We start from the raw sequence: 17,933 nt of genomic DNA, 5'->3' as shown, positions 1-17,933 counted from the left end.
GTCACAGTTAAAAATCTCCCCACAGGGAATACTGGACCAGATGACTTGGTGAATTTTACCAAACAACTAAATAAAAAATAATACCAATTCCATATAACCTCTTCCAGCAAAGTAGAAGAAATGAAATTGGAACACTTCCCAATTCATTTTATGAGACCAGCAATACCCTCACACCAAAAACAGACACAGACGTTATAAGAAAACTACACATCAATTTCCCTCATAAACACAGTTGTAAAATTCCTGAACCAAATTGTAGCAGATCAAATCCAGCAATCTATAAAAACAGTAACACATCATGGCCAAGGTTGTATTCCAGGAATAGAAGGTTGTTTAACAGCTGAAAATCAATCGATAAGTAACAATTTTAAGACATTGGAAAAAATATATATCATCTTAATAGATGCAAAAGAAAGAGATTTGACAAAATTCAACACTTATTCATGATTTAAAATAAAAAACCCTCAACTAACTTGGAACAGAACCATTTTCAACCCAATAAAAGCAAATTTATGGAAAAACGACAGCACATTACACTTGTTGGTGAAGGCTGAGTGCCTCCCCTCTCCAGCTCGAGGCCGCCTGGGCACCCGTCCTCACCCCTTTATTCAGTACTGCATAGAAGGTCCCCACGGACATAATAAGAGCAAAATAAAAGGCCAACATACAAAAAAGGAAGAAGTAAAACTGGCTACAGAGGACTATCTACATAGAAAAATCCCAAGCAATCTACAAAAATAAAAAAAGATGCCCAGAACTAAAAAGCGAGTTTAATAAGGTTGTAGGATATGCAGTTAATATATGAAAATCAGCTGTATCTCCACATGCTAGCGATAAAAAACCGGAAGTCTAAATTTAAAATGCCACTTACATTAGCACCCAAAAATATGAAATACTCGGGAATAAATTTAACAAACATGTCCAAGACACGCACCCAGGAACTGACACTGAACAGCACAGGTGGCCTGGGCATAACTCACATGTATATGATCAGCTCCTTTCTTAGGAAGGTCCTAAAGTTAATTCGATGGAGGAAAAGTTAAGGTTTTCAATGAACAATGCTGGAACTGGATATGCACGTGCAAAAAAGTGTTTTTAAAACCTGTAGTAGAACAAAAATACGTCAGGTCTTTTTCACAGGATCCTGGCACAAGCTCTAAAAATCCGCTGAAATATCCTGAGTGACAGAGTGTTTCCTATTTTCATTCACAGTGAGCCCCTCTCAATCACCCCCTGTTTATGCTAATGCGGCGACTGCTGGAGACCTCAGACTAGCTTCCGGTTGGCGGCAGGTCGCCAGAAAGACCAAGCCCTCCTCAGAGCGCTGGAATTTTCAGCCCCACCTCAACCTCTGGGAAAGGGAAGGGGCCAAAGGCCAAGGTTTTAACCAGTCAGGGCTATGTAACGGAACCTGCCTAGAAACCCATAAACAATGGGGTTCAGGGAGCTTTCAGACGGCCCAACACATGTGTCAGGAGGGCGGCAACACCCTGCACGCTACGCCTGCCCTACGCCTGCCACCACCGCCCGTTCCCGGGGTTCTCTCCTTCACAGTAAACCAGCAAGAGCAAGTAGAGCACCTGGCTGAGTCTGGGAGTCAACGTGGCAAATCCTGTTCTCGACACCAAATTAAGGGATGGGGGGGGGATCCACACCAATCCTCCAGTTTCTACACAAACTGAGTGTTCCAACAGTTCAGTTCAAGCTTGATGCTAACTAACTCTTGACGTTAGCACAGACCCTATAGGGTAAGGGCTCAGCCCCCTGAGACCGCTTTCACTTCGTATGCCAGTGACTAGTCCCAGGAAGCGCCCAAAATCCTAACTGACCAGCTATAAATTCAAGGGTCTCCAAAAACTGCTCGGCAGGCTCACTAATTCACCAGGATGACTCACAGACCTTAGGAAAACCCTTTACTTACATTTACCAGTTTATCATAAAGGACACGCCTCGGCAACAGCCCCACGGCAGAGACCCAGAGCAGGGCACGAGGGAGGGGAGACAGGGAGCCTCCAGCCGCTCTGGGCACACCGCCTTCCCAAAACCTCAGTGCGCTCACCAACCGGGACGCTCCCCACTGTTTGCGGGGCATCACAGAGTTTTCACTACACAGGCACAAGGGACTCAATCACTGGCCTTCGGTGACTGAACTTCAGCTCCCGCTGCTCTCCCCCCGCCTCCAGTGACTGGGGGAGTAGGACTGAAAGGTGCAACCCTCTCCTCCCATGATGGATCTTTCTGGCAACCAGCCCCTACCCTAAAGCTATCTAGGACCCCTGGACCCAGAGACTTGGGTCAAGTGTTTAGTATACAAAAGGCGTTCTTCTCACTCAGGAAATTCCCTGCATTTTAGGAGTTTTGTGCCAGCAAACTGGGGCAAAGACCGAATGCATATTTTATTATACCACAAATACCTAAATCCACATCTTGCAAAGTAAACAAAAATGAACTCAGAATTCATCAAAGATCTAAATGTAAAATTAACAACTAAAAAACTTCTAGGAGACAACATAGTTTGAGAAAGTCTTTGTGCTGGAGTAAGAATATATATCTTAGTTCACAAAGTGAGTACAAGCTTAAAATACAAATGGATAAATAAAACTTCAAATAAAACTTTTGTGGGTGTCTGGATGGCTCAGTTGGTTAAGCATCCAACTTCGGCTCAGGTCATGATCTCACGGTTAGTGAGTTCAAGTTGCACTTGGGGCTCTGTGCTGACTGCTCAGAGCCTGGAGCCTGCCTCGGAATCTGTGTCTCCTTCCTTCTCTCCTCCTCTGCTCGCTCTCTGTCTCTGTCTCAAAAATAAATAAATGTTAAAAAAAATTTTTTTTTAAGTTTAAAAAAAAGAACTTTCACTCTTCATAACAAACTTGTTTTAAAAAAAGGCAAATTACAGAGTATCAGAAAATACTTGCAAAATATCCATCAGACAAAGGCCTTGTAGCAGGAATATGTAAGAAGTCTATAACTCAGTAAGAAGAAATCGTGATAAAAACAAGGGGAAAAGATCTGGCTAAACATTTCACCAAAAACAAAAACAAACGAACAAAATACATGTGACCAAAAAGGCACCGGAAAAGATGCTCACAACCATTAGCCACTAGACAAAGTCAAACTAAAACCACAGTGAAGTATGACCACAGGCCCAGTGCGACGCCTGAAATTCAAATTAAAACGGACAGCAGCGGGCGAGGACACGGAGCGCCCCAAGTCCCGCACAGCGCTGGTGGGAACGCAAGATGGCAGTCACTCTAGAAAACAGTTGGCAGTTTCTTCCAAAACAAAACACAGGTATGAAAACCCAGTAATTCTACTCCTAAGTATTTATCCAAGAGAAATAAAAACTGTTCCCAAAAAGACTTGTATGTGAATGTTAACAGAAGCAGTACTTACTTAATACCAAAATACTGGAAAAACCCACTTCGCCATCAACTGCAAAGCAGATAAACTGCAGGCTCTGCACACAACGGACCACTCAGCAAGGAAACAGCACGATCGCAGGCACCACAAGGCGAACCTCAAACACGATGCTGAGTGCAGGAAGCCAAAGCCAACCAGCACCTAGAGCAGGATTCCATTTAGGAGACCTTGTTTTGTTAGGTTTTATTGAAGTAATGTCCACACCACCTTGAGGCTGGAGCTCGTGACCTTGAGACAGTCACAGGCCGTTTCTACTGAGCCAACTGGGTGCCCGATAAGACATTTGAGAAGAGGCAAAACTATCGTAAAAGCAAGGGAAAGAGGGGTCTCAGGGGCCAGAGTTGGGGAAGGGATTGACGACAAATCGGCACAAGAGGTTTTTAAGTGGCAAACATCCTCTAGAGACCACTGCTGGGATCACAGTCTGCCAACACTCAGCAACTACATGCTTAGAATCGGTACTCTCTCTCTCTGAAGTTTTTGTCTCATTTAAGTAATCGCTACAGCCAAAGGGGAGCTCAAACTCACAACTCCAAGATCAAGAGTCGCACGCTCCACAGACTGAGGCCTCCAGGGGCCCCTAGAATTGGCACTTTATTGCACATAATTCCATATCTCAATAAAATAATTTTTATTAAAAAAAAAAACTGCTAGGGGAGCCTGGGTGGCTCAGTCAGTTGAGCAACCAACTTCAGCTCAGGTCATGATCCGGTGGTTTGCAGGTTCAGGCCCCTCGTCAGGCTCTGTGCTGATAGCTCAGAGCCTGGAGCCTGCTTCGGATTCTGTGTCTCCCTCTCTCTCTGCCCTTCCCTGCTCATGCTCTGTCTCTGTCTCTCAATAATAAATAAATGTAAAAAAAAAAAAATTTTTTTTTTAACTGCTAGATAACAACAGAACCGTATGCTACACTGTGAGGAATCTGTGGGCATCTACACTTTCACTTTATTCATCAAACTGTCTAAGGGATGACATTGAAACACAAGTGCACCTCAGTCTGAGATCTTGAAATAGGATCAAGCAGAGAACCTCACTAGTCGGAGGCCCCACGTGACATGTGCCTCCGTCTCAACAGTGCACACAACATTCTCAAAGCATGTTGACAGTTTTAGTGAGAAGTTTGTAGTCAAATCATAATTTAGGAGAATTCAAAAGCAGAAGCAAAACTACCTTTACTTTCAAAAAAAAAAATCCCACACTAGTATGTATAATTCAGTGAAACACTCAATTTAGGGCTCTACATACAACATCAATTACCAAGAATTGTTTATAATCTATTTTAGTAATTTCAAGGGGGGAAAAATCCTTAAATCCTTATTCTCAGTAACTTCTCATAAAATCTCATTTCAAACATTTGATGGTAAAACCAATACACATGTCCTTCGGTACCCAGTGTCAGAACACCAGGACAAAATAAACGGCCAGGGTTACACATTCACGTCGACTTCGGGAGCCCAGAGAACTTTTTCACAATTTCATTAGAGGTAATATATTAAAATTAGAAGTATGTCCGCTCTCCTCTGTGTGGGGATGCGTGTGTGTAAGAAACCAGAGGAAACTTCTAAATGAACGAACGCCATGTAGACTGTGCGGGGCGACAGCACATGGGGTGGCCAGGCTCTCCCCCGCCCCGCGCCGCCCGGCTTCCCGTGAGCCGGGACCATCAAAATGCCAGCGACCAGTCCTCTAAGAGGAACACCGGCGGCCGTGAACCCAGAACGCGTACACTTTGGTGAGACCCAGCCTGGAGTCGTGCCGAGGGTACGGCTGGAATCTGACAACGCGTACGCACCGGAAACACGGTGCACAGCACGATAGCATTTCCTCCTCTGTCGAGGTGTCTTCATGAACGACAGAAAATTCACTTCAAAACGCTGCTGTACCCAGAGTGCCATTCTGACGTCACGCAGCTCCTCGGTCAATGTAGGACCTCTGAGAGGTCTGCAAACACGAAATGTTCGGAATTTAAAAGGGAGACCTCATCCCCCAAAGACGAGAGATCACTGGTGCGGCTAAAACCACCTGCCGCCGGCCGGGCTACCTCCAGCCAAGCCACCGCCTGTGGCGGGGCCCTCGGCTTCACAGGGGTTCCGTAAAGCGAAAGCAGCTGAATTGTTCTATAAGGTCGTCTTCTAAAAATTTTCCAGTAACAACATCACTATTGTTGTAACAATAATTCAGAAACTCAGTTAATGTCACAATTTCAGGAGCCCAAACCAAAATATACTAATACAGCTGGTGAGGTTTTCTCCCCAAAATTACTCACTTTATATATGTTTATTTGCTTGACATAACTCACAACTAGAAGAGAACTACTTTACAGAAAGTGCGGAGGTGGTGACAAGAACGCAGCACCGGGAGCCCGGATCTCACCAGAGACCACGGGCACCGCTCAAGTCCTGACGGCGTCAACGGCTGACACTCGCCACCGCGCTCCCCGCGCTGCCACGGCGCCTCCGGGCACCAGTGTGCGTAACTGCGCACGTCTGTAAAGGGAGGCACCGGAAGGGCAGAAAGAAATCTAGTACAGATCCGTACTTTTATTAGGAGAAGATTTAGCAGGGGTGAGAGCGGGATTTCCCTCTCTGTATACATTTCATATGTTTTGTATACACTCTGACCCACCACCTGTTTTTTTAAATAAAACTTTATTTTACAAATGTAAATGTATGTGGAATGTGGTTATTTATTTTAGAACAGGGTATTTAAAAGGGAAGTCAGAAACCACTCACCAGCCTCCAGTGCGCCTAGAGGCTGCTCCAATGCTGCCTACTCATCTGCTTTCCGGGGTATTAGGCAAAGGATGTAAAAAGAATGAGCAAAAGTCAGGGCCCAGAGACACTATCCGCGCACGGGGTCGGGCTGGCAGACCATGCAGAGAAGCGCACCCATCCCAGCGGTGGTGGAAAGCTGGCTTAATCTCTGCAACTACACGCAGAGTCCCTGTCAGGGCCGAGTTCCCGGGTAGGAATGGTGACTTGCAAAGAAGAGAAAAGCGGCCCCTGTCCTCAAGACCACCTCAGAAGCTCTAAGTTTCAGGAACCAAGCAAGCAAGGTGCCCCTGGGCACAGACGGGTGAGAGGAGAGAAGCCTCCGTGGGGCAGGGAGGGAGGCGGAGAGTAGGAGGGACTGGGCGGGGGCGGGGCGCTAAGAGTAATCAGTAAATGAGGACACCCGTTTTCAAGCATTTTGTTTCTGAATGTTACTACTTCAGAATAGAAATTAAACCTCTAATTTTTCAAAGTCTGTATTCTTCAACAAATATAATAAGGCCTGACTGAATTCAGATTTTTATACTGGTATAAACTATGGTAAATTTAAGCATTCATTTTAATCATGCAAAGACATTTTACTTACTCTGGATTTATAATTAATGTCCACATTAATAATGACATTACTAACAGAATAACAACATTAAGGACAGAGCTAGTGAACTAGATATATCTTTCAAATATACGTAAGGAAAAAACCTTTCAGAGAAATTTGAACAAATGGCTCCACTACATACACTGAGCTACTAAAAAAAAACAAAAAAAAGATTTGCTCCAGGTTTTTCTATAATTCAAACATTGATTTTTTTTAAACAAAATACAGTAATAGGGGCACCCCTGGGTGGCTCAGGGGGTTAAGCATCTAACTCGATTTCACCTTAGAGGTCAGGATCTCATGGCTCATGGGACAGAGTCCCACATCTGTACTGAGAGCACAGAGCCTGCTTGGGATTCATATTTATTCTCTCTTTCTTTCTCTTTCTCTCTCTCTCTACCTCTGTCTCTCTCTCTCTCTCCCTCCCTCCTCTCTCTCTACCCTACCCCTTCCCTGAATACTCACGGGCTCTCTCAAAATGAACTTAAAAGAAAATACAGTAAAAATCTCATGAGTTAAAATATATAGAAGATTATCCGAATCATGCAAAAGCTGCAAAGCACAGCAAAGAAAATAAATCTGATTCGCCCTTAAAAAACAGTAGTCAGGGCTAACTTGCTAATCTGGTAAAAAAGCATTTGGTATATAACTTAGTATATCCCCAAAAAGTCAACCTATACAAAAAGAGTTGTAAACTGTACTAAACATTAGGCCTTTTCCAAAGAATATTACTAACGTGGAGAAGCAGAACAAAAGGGCCACAGGTAAAATACAGAGAAATCTACCAGCAGCTCCAAGGTTCCGGTGGCCACGCCCCTCGCGGTAGGCGCCACGCCCCTCTCGGTAGGCAGTACCGGCCCTGCCCCGGTGCCTCCCTGGTACCACCGTCCCTGCTCCAACACTCCTACCACCGCGCCTCCCGAGAGGCCCCCAAACCGCTCTAGGACCTTCTGCTCAAGGAGGCCCTCAGCCGTCCTATGTCCGGTGACAGCCACCGCCCGGGGTGAGCCTCAGTCACCTGGAGACATATCCACCTGCCCTAGAGTCACAGATTCGAGGGTCCCAGGTCTCTCGGGCCAAGGCCTCCATATCTGGTTAAGGAAAGGATGAAACCACATGTGAAACCTGCATACAAATGATGCGCGGCTCCAGCGCAGAGACCCCGCAGTGTGTGGGGACCCCCAGCCTCCCACCCCGCCCCAGGGGGCAGACAGTGCTCCCTGCGTGGCCCTGCAGGCCCTCACCCAGGCAGCCCCCCCCCATTACCAAGGTACAGCTAAATAACGCTGGCAGATGGGCTGCGCCACACCGAAAGCCACAACAGAACACACGGAATGTTTCCTCAATACCACAGAATTCTGCAGTATTTTACGGTGGAAGCCACAGAGGGTGAAGGCTGAACAACTGAGGACTCTTAAGAGCGAAACTGAAGAGCACTGGCCACAACAAAAACACCTCTAGAAACTTTCCGTCTGAGGCAGCACCGCGTTCCCAGCACGGCCCTGGGGGGCACTGGTCGGGTTTGGTACTTGCCGAATGCACAGAACCCCGCATGAGGCTCCCTCAGATGTGAATTATCTGCCGGGATCATCTTGCCTCTGTTTCACTGGGAAAAAACCGTTTGTGCTTCAGCCGACTTCTACGCCCGTCCGCTGGTTATACTAACCGACGATTCGGCGTGTCACCAGCACTTCCCTAACCACCGGCTGCTTTCATCAGCTTTACGAGTGGAAACCGACTCATCTCAGTCTCGTGGCGGAGAGATAATGACAAATGCGGAAAATGCAAGACACCCCAACCTCCAGGTGCTGGCGATACAGCAGACAGGGAAGGAAAGTCGCACACCCTTCCCTGTGGGGGCCGATGTAAAGATCCCGTCCACGGACAGTCGCTTCAGCAGGTGCTACGACCAACACCCCTCAGAGCACGTCCACGTTAACACGCTGCTCCAAGTGCTTCCTGAGCACCCAAAGAGAGCAGGGCCCGCTGTTCAGGGAGGAGACCACTGATCCACCCCTGCTGACCTTTCGTAACTACTACTCACGTATGACAAATCCTTCAACGGCTCGAATTACGTGTTCAGCTTCCCCAACAACCAACACGGTGCCAGAGTTTCCTAACTAATACAGACAAACCAGTTTTTCTCGTGTAAAACAGTAAAAATGGACAAAGAAATTGTCAGTCATGCAATTCATGTCACAGAACACTTTAAAGGAAAATAGGCAATCACCAATGAGGGAACGTTAATTTCACAATAAGATTTATTTACATACCAGCACAGAATATCCCTGGAACTTCACTCCTGACTATTATGGTCCGAACTTTCTTATCAGATTTCAAAGTGTCCACAGCTTTTGAGAGCTAAACAGATACAGGGAGGGCAAGGAGAAAGAGAGAGGGAAAATCACTTTCAGATGGACGTCAACATTGTATCTTAATATTAGAAGCAAACAGTTTAATCTTTACACTCACCATTTTTACCAGATTTTTACTGAACGAGTTTTTGGCATATGCTCTGTTTATTCCAAGCACCACAATTCCTAGTCAAGAAAAAAAGGCACACGTGAGTCAGTGGATTTTCAGGGTACAGACTCCCACACACACAGCTAGTTAACTTGGGCCTCAGGAAATCTGCCCCTTCCTTGAGGTTTGCGCCAAGAGCTTTGCCCTTATTTTTGTCTTTAGCCTCCTTTTCAAGCTAAGCACATTTTTAAAGAATGCAGTAGATGTACGTAATCTAAAATCAGTCTAGTAATTAATGCCCCCCTCTTCTGCCAGTTAGAGAAGAACTTTCTAACAAAATTTACCTCCTCTTCAGCACCACCACGGTAATCTGGCACACTGTACTCAGTGCATTCCTGGGTGAGAACTCTCACTCAGAGAACACTATTTAAGACGTGCTTCCCGCGCCTTCAGGTCCAGACAGAAGATCGAGCTAACACACCCTGGTCACGGCAAGCCCGCGTGACTCCATCAGGCACACTGCTGTCAGGACTTTCGTCCCTGGCTTCGCTCCTGACTCTGTCCCACACTCGACCTGAAGGCACGTCCACTTGCGAGTCCGACCAATGATTCAGCCTCAGTCTAGGAAAGCCGAGTCCACCCCCCAGGAAGTCTGGTCCCCACCCTACCACTCCTGACTCGGACCAGCACCCATTCCAGCTGCTCCCTCTGATCAATTTCCCAACAACAATTATGCATAGAATGCACCCCCTGCTTTAAATCTTTTATTTGTTTCTAAAACATTTACGTTCAAAGCCCCACAGAGCCTGTACTTGACTTTGCTTGTCTGGAGTGAGCACAAACGGTGCCTGTGTGACAGAAATGCCTTCCCCCTCTTTGGGGGTGGTGGTGAGTACTATGATCCTTATTCGTCACTGACATACACATGCCTTCCCTATGCAAGAACCTGTGCAAACCTACTTTTCAAAGAAAGTGCAAAGAGAAACTTCACTCACAGAAGAAAGGTTCAAGAATTCCAAATGCTCTCGGCGTGGAGAAAATCACAAAGCACTGGTATCTAGCGCAGGCTTGGCGGTAAACCCCTGACTGACCTTGGGTAGGCCCCGCACCTAAGGACAAGAGCTGTCACGAACTGAGCACTTGCTGGGCACTGTCCCCAAGGCCTTATGTTTACTGAGTCACGTGACGCCCACACAACCCAAGATCGGCACTACGCTCACCCTTGAAGGGAAGGAAGAAATGGGACTTGGAGAAGTAGAGGGGCAGCCAACACCCAAATGAATGACGCTGCTCCGGGGCAGCTGCCGCCGGCTCGTGAACAGAGCCAACTGGGTAAGACCAGACCGGTCATTCATTCAGCCGTGCCGAGTCCACATTACGGTGCTCAGCCTTCAAGGAACTCGAGTCTAGGGAGGAAAGACAATAAAATCATCATAAAAATGCACAATTCAAAATGCTTTACATGCTGTAAATGGTGCTCCAGGAACTTGTAACCAGACCTGCAAAAATGCAGGGCCTGCAGTCCAGCCAAGAGAGAAGAGGTTTAGCTGAGGCCAAGAGACATGAGACAGGAGGCAGGGAAGGGAATCAAGAGGATTCAAGAAGCAGAAATTACATGAGCCAGAGATGGGCTGGACCGAGAGCCGACTGCACCAGAAGGTGCTGAGCGTGCCTACGAGGACTTTACTCCGGCTACCGGGTGGCGGACGACCCTGCAACACAGACGCTACCAAGAACGAGGAGAGGGTGGGAAGGGCTAGAGTTCATGAGCTCAGCTCTGAACTAAAGTGAATCGGAGCACCTCTGAGACACCCACGGTGGTGTCAACTCTGAGGCTACTTAGAGGCTGAGAACGCAGGCTCTGAGGTCTGACTGCTGGAGCTGAAATCCCAGTCCAACGCTGACTAGCTGTGTGACCTTGGGCAAGTTTCTTCACCCCCCCTGAGCTTCAGTTTCTTACTCTGTTAAGATATTAATAGTTCCCAACTCTGTGGGACTGTTGTGAGGACCAATGATAAAATATAAAGCTTACAACATAAGCATTCAATTATTATTGTTCCTCCTAACACACTCTGATACAGTAAGTGAGGTATTACCATTATCTGTTGATATGCATCCTTCCAGAAAACGTGCTTCCACCCAGAAATGGAGTGGTGGCCTACAGCTCTGGCCATGGCTGGCACCTGACACAAACGGGACCGTAGACTACCTTCCGCTGGTGCTGACCTGCATAAATGGGTCTTACATTTCCCCTCACCCACTTACCTCAGCCATAAAGAACTTTATCAAGATATTCTTTTTAATTAATAACATTCTGTGAAATGAACTTCCTTTATTTAGTTTCCTTATGTGAGCATTTAAACTGTTCCTAAATTTTCCTTAAGAAAATAAAGTTAAAAAATATAACAAACTGTTCCTAAATTTTCCTAAATCCTACAATGCTGCAATAAACATTCTTGAAGGTTTCTTTTCTACAGGTGTGTAAGTATTTCTGACAGGTATCAAGAAGTAGAATTTCTAAGTGTGCATTCTTAATTTTAAGAGATACTCCTAAAAACTACTGTGCCTATTAACTGCCCGGCCAAAATACTAACACCAATTTGTTCACAAGAGCAGACCTCAAAGGGATGAAAAACCTCTTAGAAGACATTTGGAAAATGTAAACAAGCATCTTGAAACTGTTACCAGGTGGAATCCAGGGTTTGCAGGGCTTGAGGCTTATAAAATTTAAGAAGCCCTTATAAGAATACGAAATTACACACATGGAATTAGAGGCAGATGGAAATATTATACCTTCAGAATTTTAAAAACTTGAGGAATAGTATATTTTCTTTCTAATTATGTATCCAAACTATACAAGGTCACATCCTTCCCTCTGTATATGAATTTTTGTACATATCAGTCATTATGAAAAAAATAAATGGAATTGAAGGAAGCCCAAATCATCAAAAAAATCTTGAAAAAGAAAAACGAAGTTTGAAGTCTTAGTTGAAGGACTTAATCAGGACACTTCATTTTAAAACAACAAAACAAAAAACAAAGCTACAGCGAGGAAAAGACAAACAAACAAACAAAAACACCCCCAGTGTGGGGCTGGCGTCGAGACAGACATACAGACCGAAGGAACTGAACTGAGAGTCCACAAGTAAACACCTACATTTAGGGTCAGTTGGGTCAAAGACCAAGACCATTCAGTGCTAGAATAGTCTTTTCGACAAATACCGGTGGGACAAGTAGGTCCTAACCTGCAGAAGAGTGAAACTGGACCCTGTCCTCACACCATGTATAAAAATGATCTCAAAACAGATCTGAGACACAGTGTGAGAGCTAAAACTGCAACTCTCTCAGAAGGAACCACAGCCCTACATCTTCATGACCTTGGACAAGGCAACAGTGTCTTCAATAGGACAACTAAAGCACAAGCAACAAAACAGGTAAATCGTAATTCACCAAAACTATCCAAAAAAGGTGAAAAAAAAAACAAAACAATGCACAGAACAGAAAACATCTGCAAATCAAACATCTGACACAGGGTTAGTATCCAGATTATAAAAGAATGTTTACTACCCACGACAAAAAGACAAAGGAACGGGCCAAAGGTTTCAATAGAGACTTCTAAGGAAGATACACAAATGGCCAACAAGCGACATCAATTGTTATTAGGCAAAAGCAAATCAAATCCACAACGAGGCACCGCTTCATAGCCAGCCTGGCGGCGGTGACAGGCAGGGAGGGTGTGGAGAAACAGGATCCCCAGGGCACCGCTGGTGACAACGGAGATGGCGCAGCAGCTGTGGAAGCCGGCAAGGAAGTTCCTCCCAACACACCACCCAGAATGACCACATGGCCCGCTGACTCTGCTCCCAGGTATCCACCTGAGAGAAATGAGCACAGACGTTCAAACAAATAGCTATACTCTAGTGTTCTGCAGCACTTCTCATAATATCCAAAAAGTAGAAACAAAATGTGGCATATCTGTATGATGGAATAAAAAACAAGCACAGTGAATAAAATGATAATTTCTAGCAAGAATGCAAGAAATGGTGAAAGTCCTGAAAATGAAAGGATGGCACCCTTCATAGTGCCTTTTTTGTTTAATTTTACCACCATGTGCATATCTAGTATTTTTACTTTAGAAATTTTGTAAATTTCAATAATTTAGTTACTATTACTAAAAATTGACACTTACTACACAAAGTACTGAAAACCAGTGACAAAAAGAAAATTTCAGTTAAGCTACATACAAACCTAGATCCTTCGAAATATACCATTAGAAAATGAAAAAAAAATGTTGGCACCTGGGTGGCTCGGTTGATTAAGCGTCTGACTTGAGCTCAGGTCAAGATCTCATGGTTAGTGGGTTTGAGCCCCACGTTGGGGTCTGTGCTGACAACTCAGAGCCTGGAGCCTGCTTCCGGTTCTGTGTCTCCCTCTCTCTCTGCCCCTCCCCCGCTCATGCTCTGTCTCTCTGTCTCTCTCAAAAATAAATAAAACATTTTTTAAGTGAAAGAAAAAAACTTTTGCAAATCATTTATCTGATAAGGGACTTGAATCCAGAATATATAAAAAAAACTCTTACAATTCGACAAAAAAAAGACAAACAACCCAGTTAAAAAATGGGCAAAGATTTGAGAGGTTTCTCTAAAGAAGATACAAATGTGGCCAACAAACACATGAAACGCTAGGCAACGCCATGAACACCGAGGGCGCTCCGCCAAAAGGAAGTATCGCTTCCAACGCAGCAGAACGGCTGCAATCATGTGCCTAAGCGGAGTCCTCCCGCCTTACCGCTGGGAACGTAAAAGGCCGCGGCCACTCTGGAAGTCTGGTAGCTCCTCCACACTCTAATCACAGAATTACCATATAACGCAGCAATTCCACTACAGGGAAATAAAATGCCCACAAAAATGTACATGAATATTCTAAGCAACACTCCTCACAGCAGCCAAAAAGTGGAAACCTAAATGTGTATGAATGATGAATAAACAAAATGTGGTCTGATCTATCCAAAAAACGGCATGTTGGGGGCGCTGGGGTGGCTCAGTCAGTTGAGCATCCGACTTTGGCTCAGGTCATGGTCTCACCGCCGAGTTCAAGCCCCGCATCAGGCTCTGTGCTGACAGAGCTGTGTGTCTCCCTCTACCCCTCCCTTGCTCCCTGTCTGTCTCTCTCTCTCAAAAAGAAATAAACATGAAAAAACAATTTGAAATGGGTCACAATTATGAGTAGAAGCTTGCTGGACTAGGAGAAGTTTGGAAAGGGGAAGAGGGAAGTCATTTCACTCTGGGAGGTGCAGGCAAAAAGCACAAAGAAAAGAGCGGGAAAGAGGCGCCTGGGTGGCTCAGTCGGTTAAGCGTCCTTCAGCTCAGGTCATGATCTCGCAGTTTGTGGGTTCGGGGCCCACATCGGGCTCTGTGCTGACAGCTCAGAGCCTGGAGCCTGTCTTCAGATTCTGTATCTCCCTTTCTCTGACCCTCCCCTGCTCACGCTGTCTCTCTCTGTCTCTCAAAAATAAATAAAAACATTAAAAAAAAAAAGAGCAGGAAAGGCAAAGCTTAGATGCAGCTAAAGGCAGACTGGACAGAGAATGTCTGCAGGCAACTGGGAGCCACTAGGAGTTTGTAACTGAGCAGAGCAGTCACTCACCCTTGGCCTTGAAAACAGGGAACCCCGGCACCAGTGTGAGCAATAAACCGGGAAGGAGAATGACTGGCGGGAGCCGGCCTATAGAGATCCCTTTGTAGATCAGGGCGAGGACTGATGTTCTAGAAGTCCTGGTGCCCTGGACAACAGTGCAAGAAATCACTGCTACGGAAACCTGATTCTATAACCGCGCTTCCCCAACAAGCATGGAACCAGACCACAGACAGTGCTAATGCAGCTAATACATTCTGCACCCACTCCCCGCCACCGGCCTCTGAGGCCGCCAGGGCGAAGGGCGATTTGGGATTCCTCGCGTCGGACGCGGCCTCTGAGACAACTCTCCTTCTCTTCCTCCTTGAAGCTGCTGAGAGCCTCCAAGAGAAGCAAGGCATCAGGAGACTCCTTGAGCTGTGGATTCCTTGACCTCATGTTTTTCTTTACACTGCTTGTGGCGGGCTCACCAGTGAAACACAGCGTTTATCAGGTGAGCCACACCTGAGCTGTCAGCCCCGCCAACCTTCTAAGGAAGCTGGGTCAATTTTCTTACGAAGCCGTGATTTCCTAATAGCGGATCCTCACACTTTGGGTAACTGCAAACATGTGAATTTGTGGTACTGCCCCGTATGCTCCGACTTCTTCTCTTTGATCCATTTGGATCCTAACTGGTGGACTTCCCAGGCATTTTGTGAACATTTACTTTCAACTTGCATTCACTTAAGTCATATATGATGAAGTTTTGCGGTCATGGAGGTTCGTGGGGTCCAGAGCCAACGGCCTAGAAAGAATTCTTGAAGACATCTTTTGTACAAAAAGGTGATTTTATTAAAGCAAGGGGACAGACAGGATCCCTGGACAGGAAGAGCCGCACTGGGGTCCTGATGGATAACTCATTATATACTGTCATATATACTCATTATATAACTCATTATAACTATCAGGTGACAAGGAGGCCAGAGATAGAGTAAGTCTCTAAGATACTCTGGAAGCAAGGCTTCCAGGCCTTTGAGGGGCCGGCTGCTGCTCGGAAACGCCATGTGGTACCGTTTAAGGAAACCTCAGTCATGGGACCCGTCAGAAGTACATCGGGGGCCATGAGCTTGGAGCAGGCTTGCCAGCATCTATCTTGGGGCAGTTGAGATTAAGGAAGCAGACTTATAGTATCTGAGAGGTTGGGATCCTGTTAAACTAAGGTGCTGTTTTGCCCCCAGCAAAGTGTAGCAGTCAGTCACTCTGCCGGTTTCAAGGACTTGTCAATGGACCGTGAGGGAATCTTTCATTTGCCTTAGTTTCCCACATTACCCTGGCAAGCACTTAAACCTTTTCCTATGTTCTTGGGTAGCTGGGGGTGTCCAGGAATATCACACGGATCCCACTAGGCGGGGGGTGGGGTGCTGCCTCGGGCTTTGCCGTCCCCCCCCAGCCTCAGGCTCCCCCATCATAGGGATGACACAGAATGTGGCACAGGTCCTGGTATCTACCTGCCAGTGACCTGATGGAACTGAAATCCCAGTAAGACCACGCTGACCCAAAAAGGCTCCAACCGTTCCAGGCCCCACTACCGTCCGGCTGAATTTCTCAACATTCCGCCTGTCCTTACACTGCAGCCCCACACGCCCCACGTTATTGCTCAAAAAAAAAAAAAAAAAAAAAAAAAAAAGCACAACACCTCCGTGTCTTTGACCATGCTCTGGTGTCTGGAGTAAGAAACAACAAATGCAGTAACCCCTCGCGCTCCACCATGGGCTCCGCTGCGAGCTCGACACCTAGCAGGCGATGTGTATTCGCATCCTGCTCCAATCTTTGCAGCCACCGTACAACGTTGGTATTATTTTTCCTGTTATCATCGCATGAAAGTTGAGACACAGAGACAGTCTGCCTAAGAACCCGCACTACTCCCCAATTCTATTGCCTTGTAAGGAATGTCTGGGAGCCCAGTTCTTCTGGAAAACTCTGACAGGACGCTCAGAATCCCCGTCAAGTCCTCCAATCTCTCCAAACAACTGATCACAAGCCTCTCGGGGGTATTCCAACCCTTTGCTCTCCCCAGCGTCCAAGGCAGTGTAGTCAGCAGTATCTCCCGGACTCTGTTGGAAGATGCTAACAGCAATCATGACTTAACGCCTTTTACACTTCGGTGTATAGGGGCTCGATAACTACGCGTCAAAATTAAATGACTGGTCCTCTGGCAAGCTACTGTTCGACTTTTCACAATCCAAGTGGGCAAGGGAAAGAAACCAGCTCAGGCCGGCAGGGCCGTCCTCCACAGCCCTTCCCCCCGCGGAACTGTATTGCTAATGCCTCTGTCACCGCGCAGGTAGCTCAAGGGCAAGATCAACACCAACCACAACTGGGTCCCCCGGGCTCAGCGCGGAACCCGGAACACAAAAACACACTCAAATATTGTTTAAGTGAACTGGAATTCAGTCCTCCAAACTAACTTTCGGAAACAAACTAGGGGAGAAACTGCTGCGACTCAACAGCTTCACACGTGAGATTCTTCAGCATGAAGTGCGTTCTCACGGCAGCTCCTGAAACTCTCCCACCACCGCCGCCCCCGTTATCGGAGTTGACGGAAAGCAATTACAGAGCAAGCACAAAACCTGGAAGCAAACATCACACACCCGGCTTATTGACCTTGGCTCGTCTAGAGATGAGGGCGTAAGCTGCATTTCTGTCCTCGGCGCTGAGTGGGGCCACTTTTGCAGGGAAGCTGCTCCGTAGCACACCTTTAGGCACTGAAAGCCCTAAACGGGTGCAAAGCTGGGGTGGAGGAGGGGAGGGGTCTCGCCCCGGCCGCTCGACAGAAGCTGACGTCAGCCCGGACACTTGACCTTGCGACCCCTTCCCAGGACCCGCGGCTGCCAGCGCCGCGTCCCTCACCTCGGTTCTCCTCCTCCAGGTACCGCAGCCGCAGCTCGTCCTCCGCCTTCACCTCAGAGCAGTAGCCCCTCCGCGGGCCCGAGCCCCCGGCCACGGGCGCCCAGCCCCGGGCCCACATCGCCGGGCCGACCCGCGGGCCCGTCAGGGAGCCGGGCAGCCTCCAC

General features: G+C 46.8%; 1 protein-coding gene across 3 annotated transcripts in view; it reads right to left on the bottom strand.

Annotated features, from left to right (window-relative positions):
- Positions 1-17,927, bottom strand: part of AUH (AU RNA binding methylglutaconyl-CoA hydratase) — a 140,766-nt gene extending 122,839 nt beyond the window's left edge. The window contains exons 1-3 of one of the 3 annotated variants that reach the window (XM_029919435.1): positions 10,467-10,561; positions 9,256-9,323; positions 9,057-9,144 (exon numbers count right to left, since the gene is read on the bottom strand). In XM_029919435.1, the coding sequence (XP_029775295.1) occupies positions 9,057-9,144; positions 9,256-9,258 (91 nt within the window). In that variant the 5' untranslated portion in view covers positions 9,259-9,323; positions 10,467-10,561. Of the gene's footprint in view, positions 1-9,056; positions 9,145-9,255; positions 9,324-10,241; positions 10,263-10,466; positions 10,562-17,769 lie in introns of those variants that run through there. The other 2 variants (XM_029919434.1, XM_029919433.1) reach the window with 2 other exon arrangements.
- Positions 17,928-17,933: the final 6 nt, after the last annotated feature.

This window comes from Suricata suricatta, chromosome 13, assembly GCF_006229205.1.
Source record: "Suricata suricatta isolate VVHF042 chromosome 13, meerkat_22Aug2017_6uvM2_HiC, whole genome shotgun sequence".
Lineage (NCBI taxonomy): Eukaryota > Metazoa > Chordata > Mammalia > Carnivora > Herpestidae > Suricata > Suricata suricatta.
The sequence above is the reverse complement of the archived record's forward strand: the minus strand, read 5'-3'. Positions and strand labels throughout refer to the sequence as shown.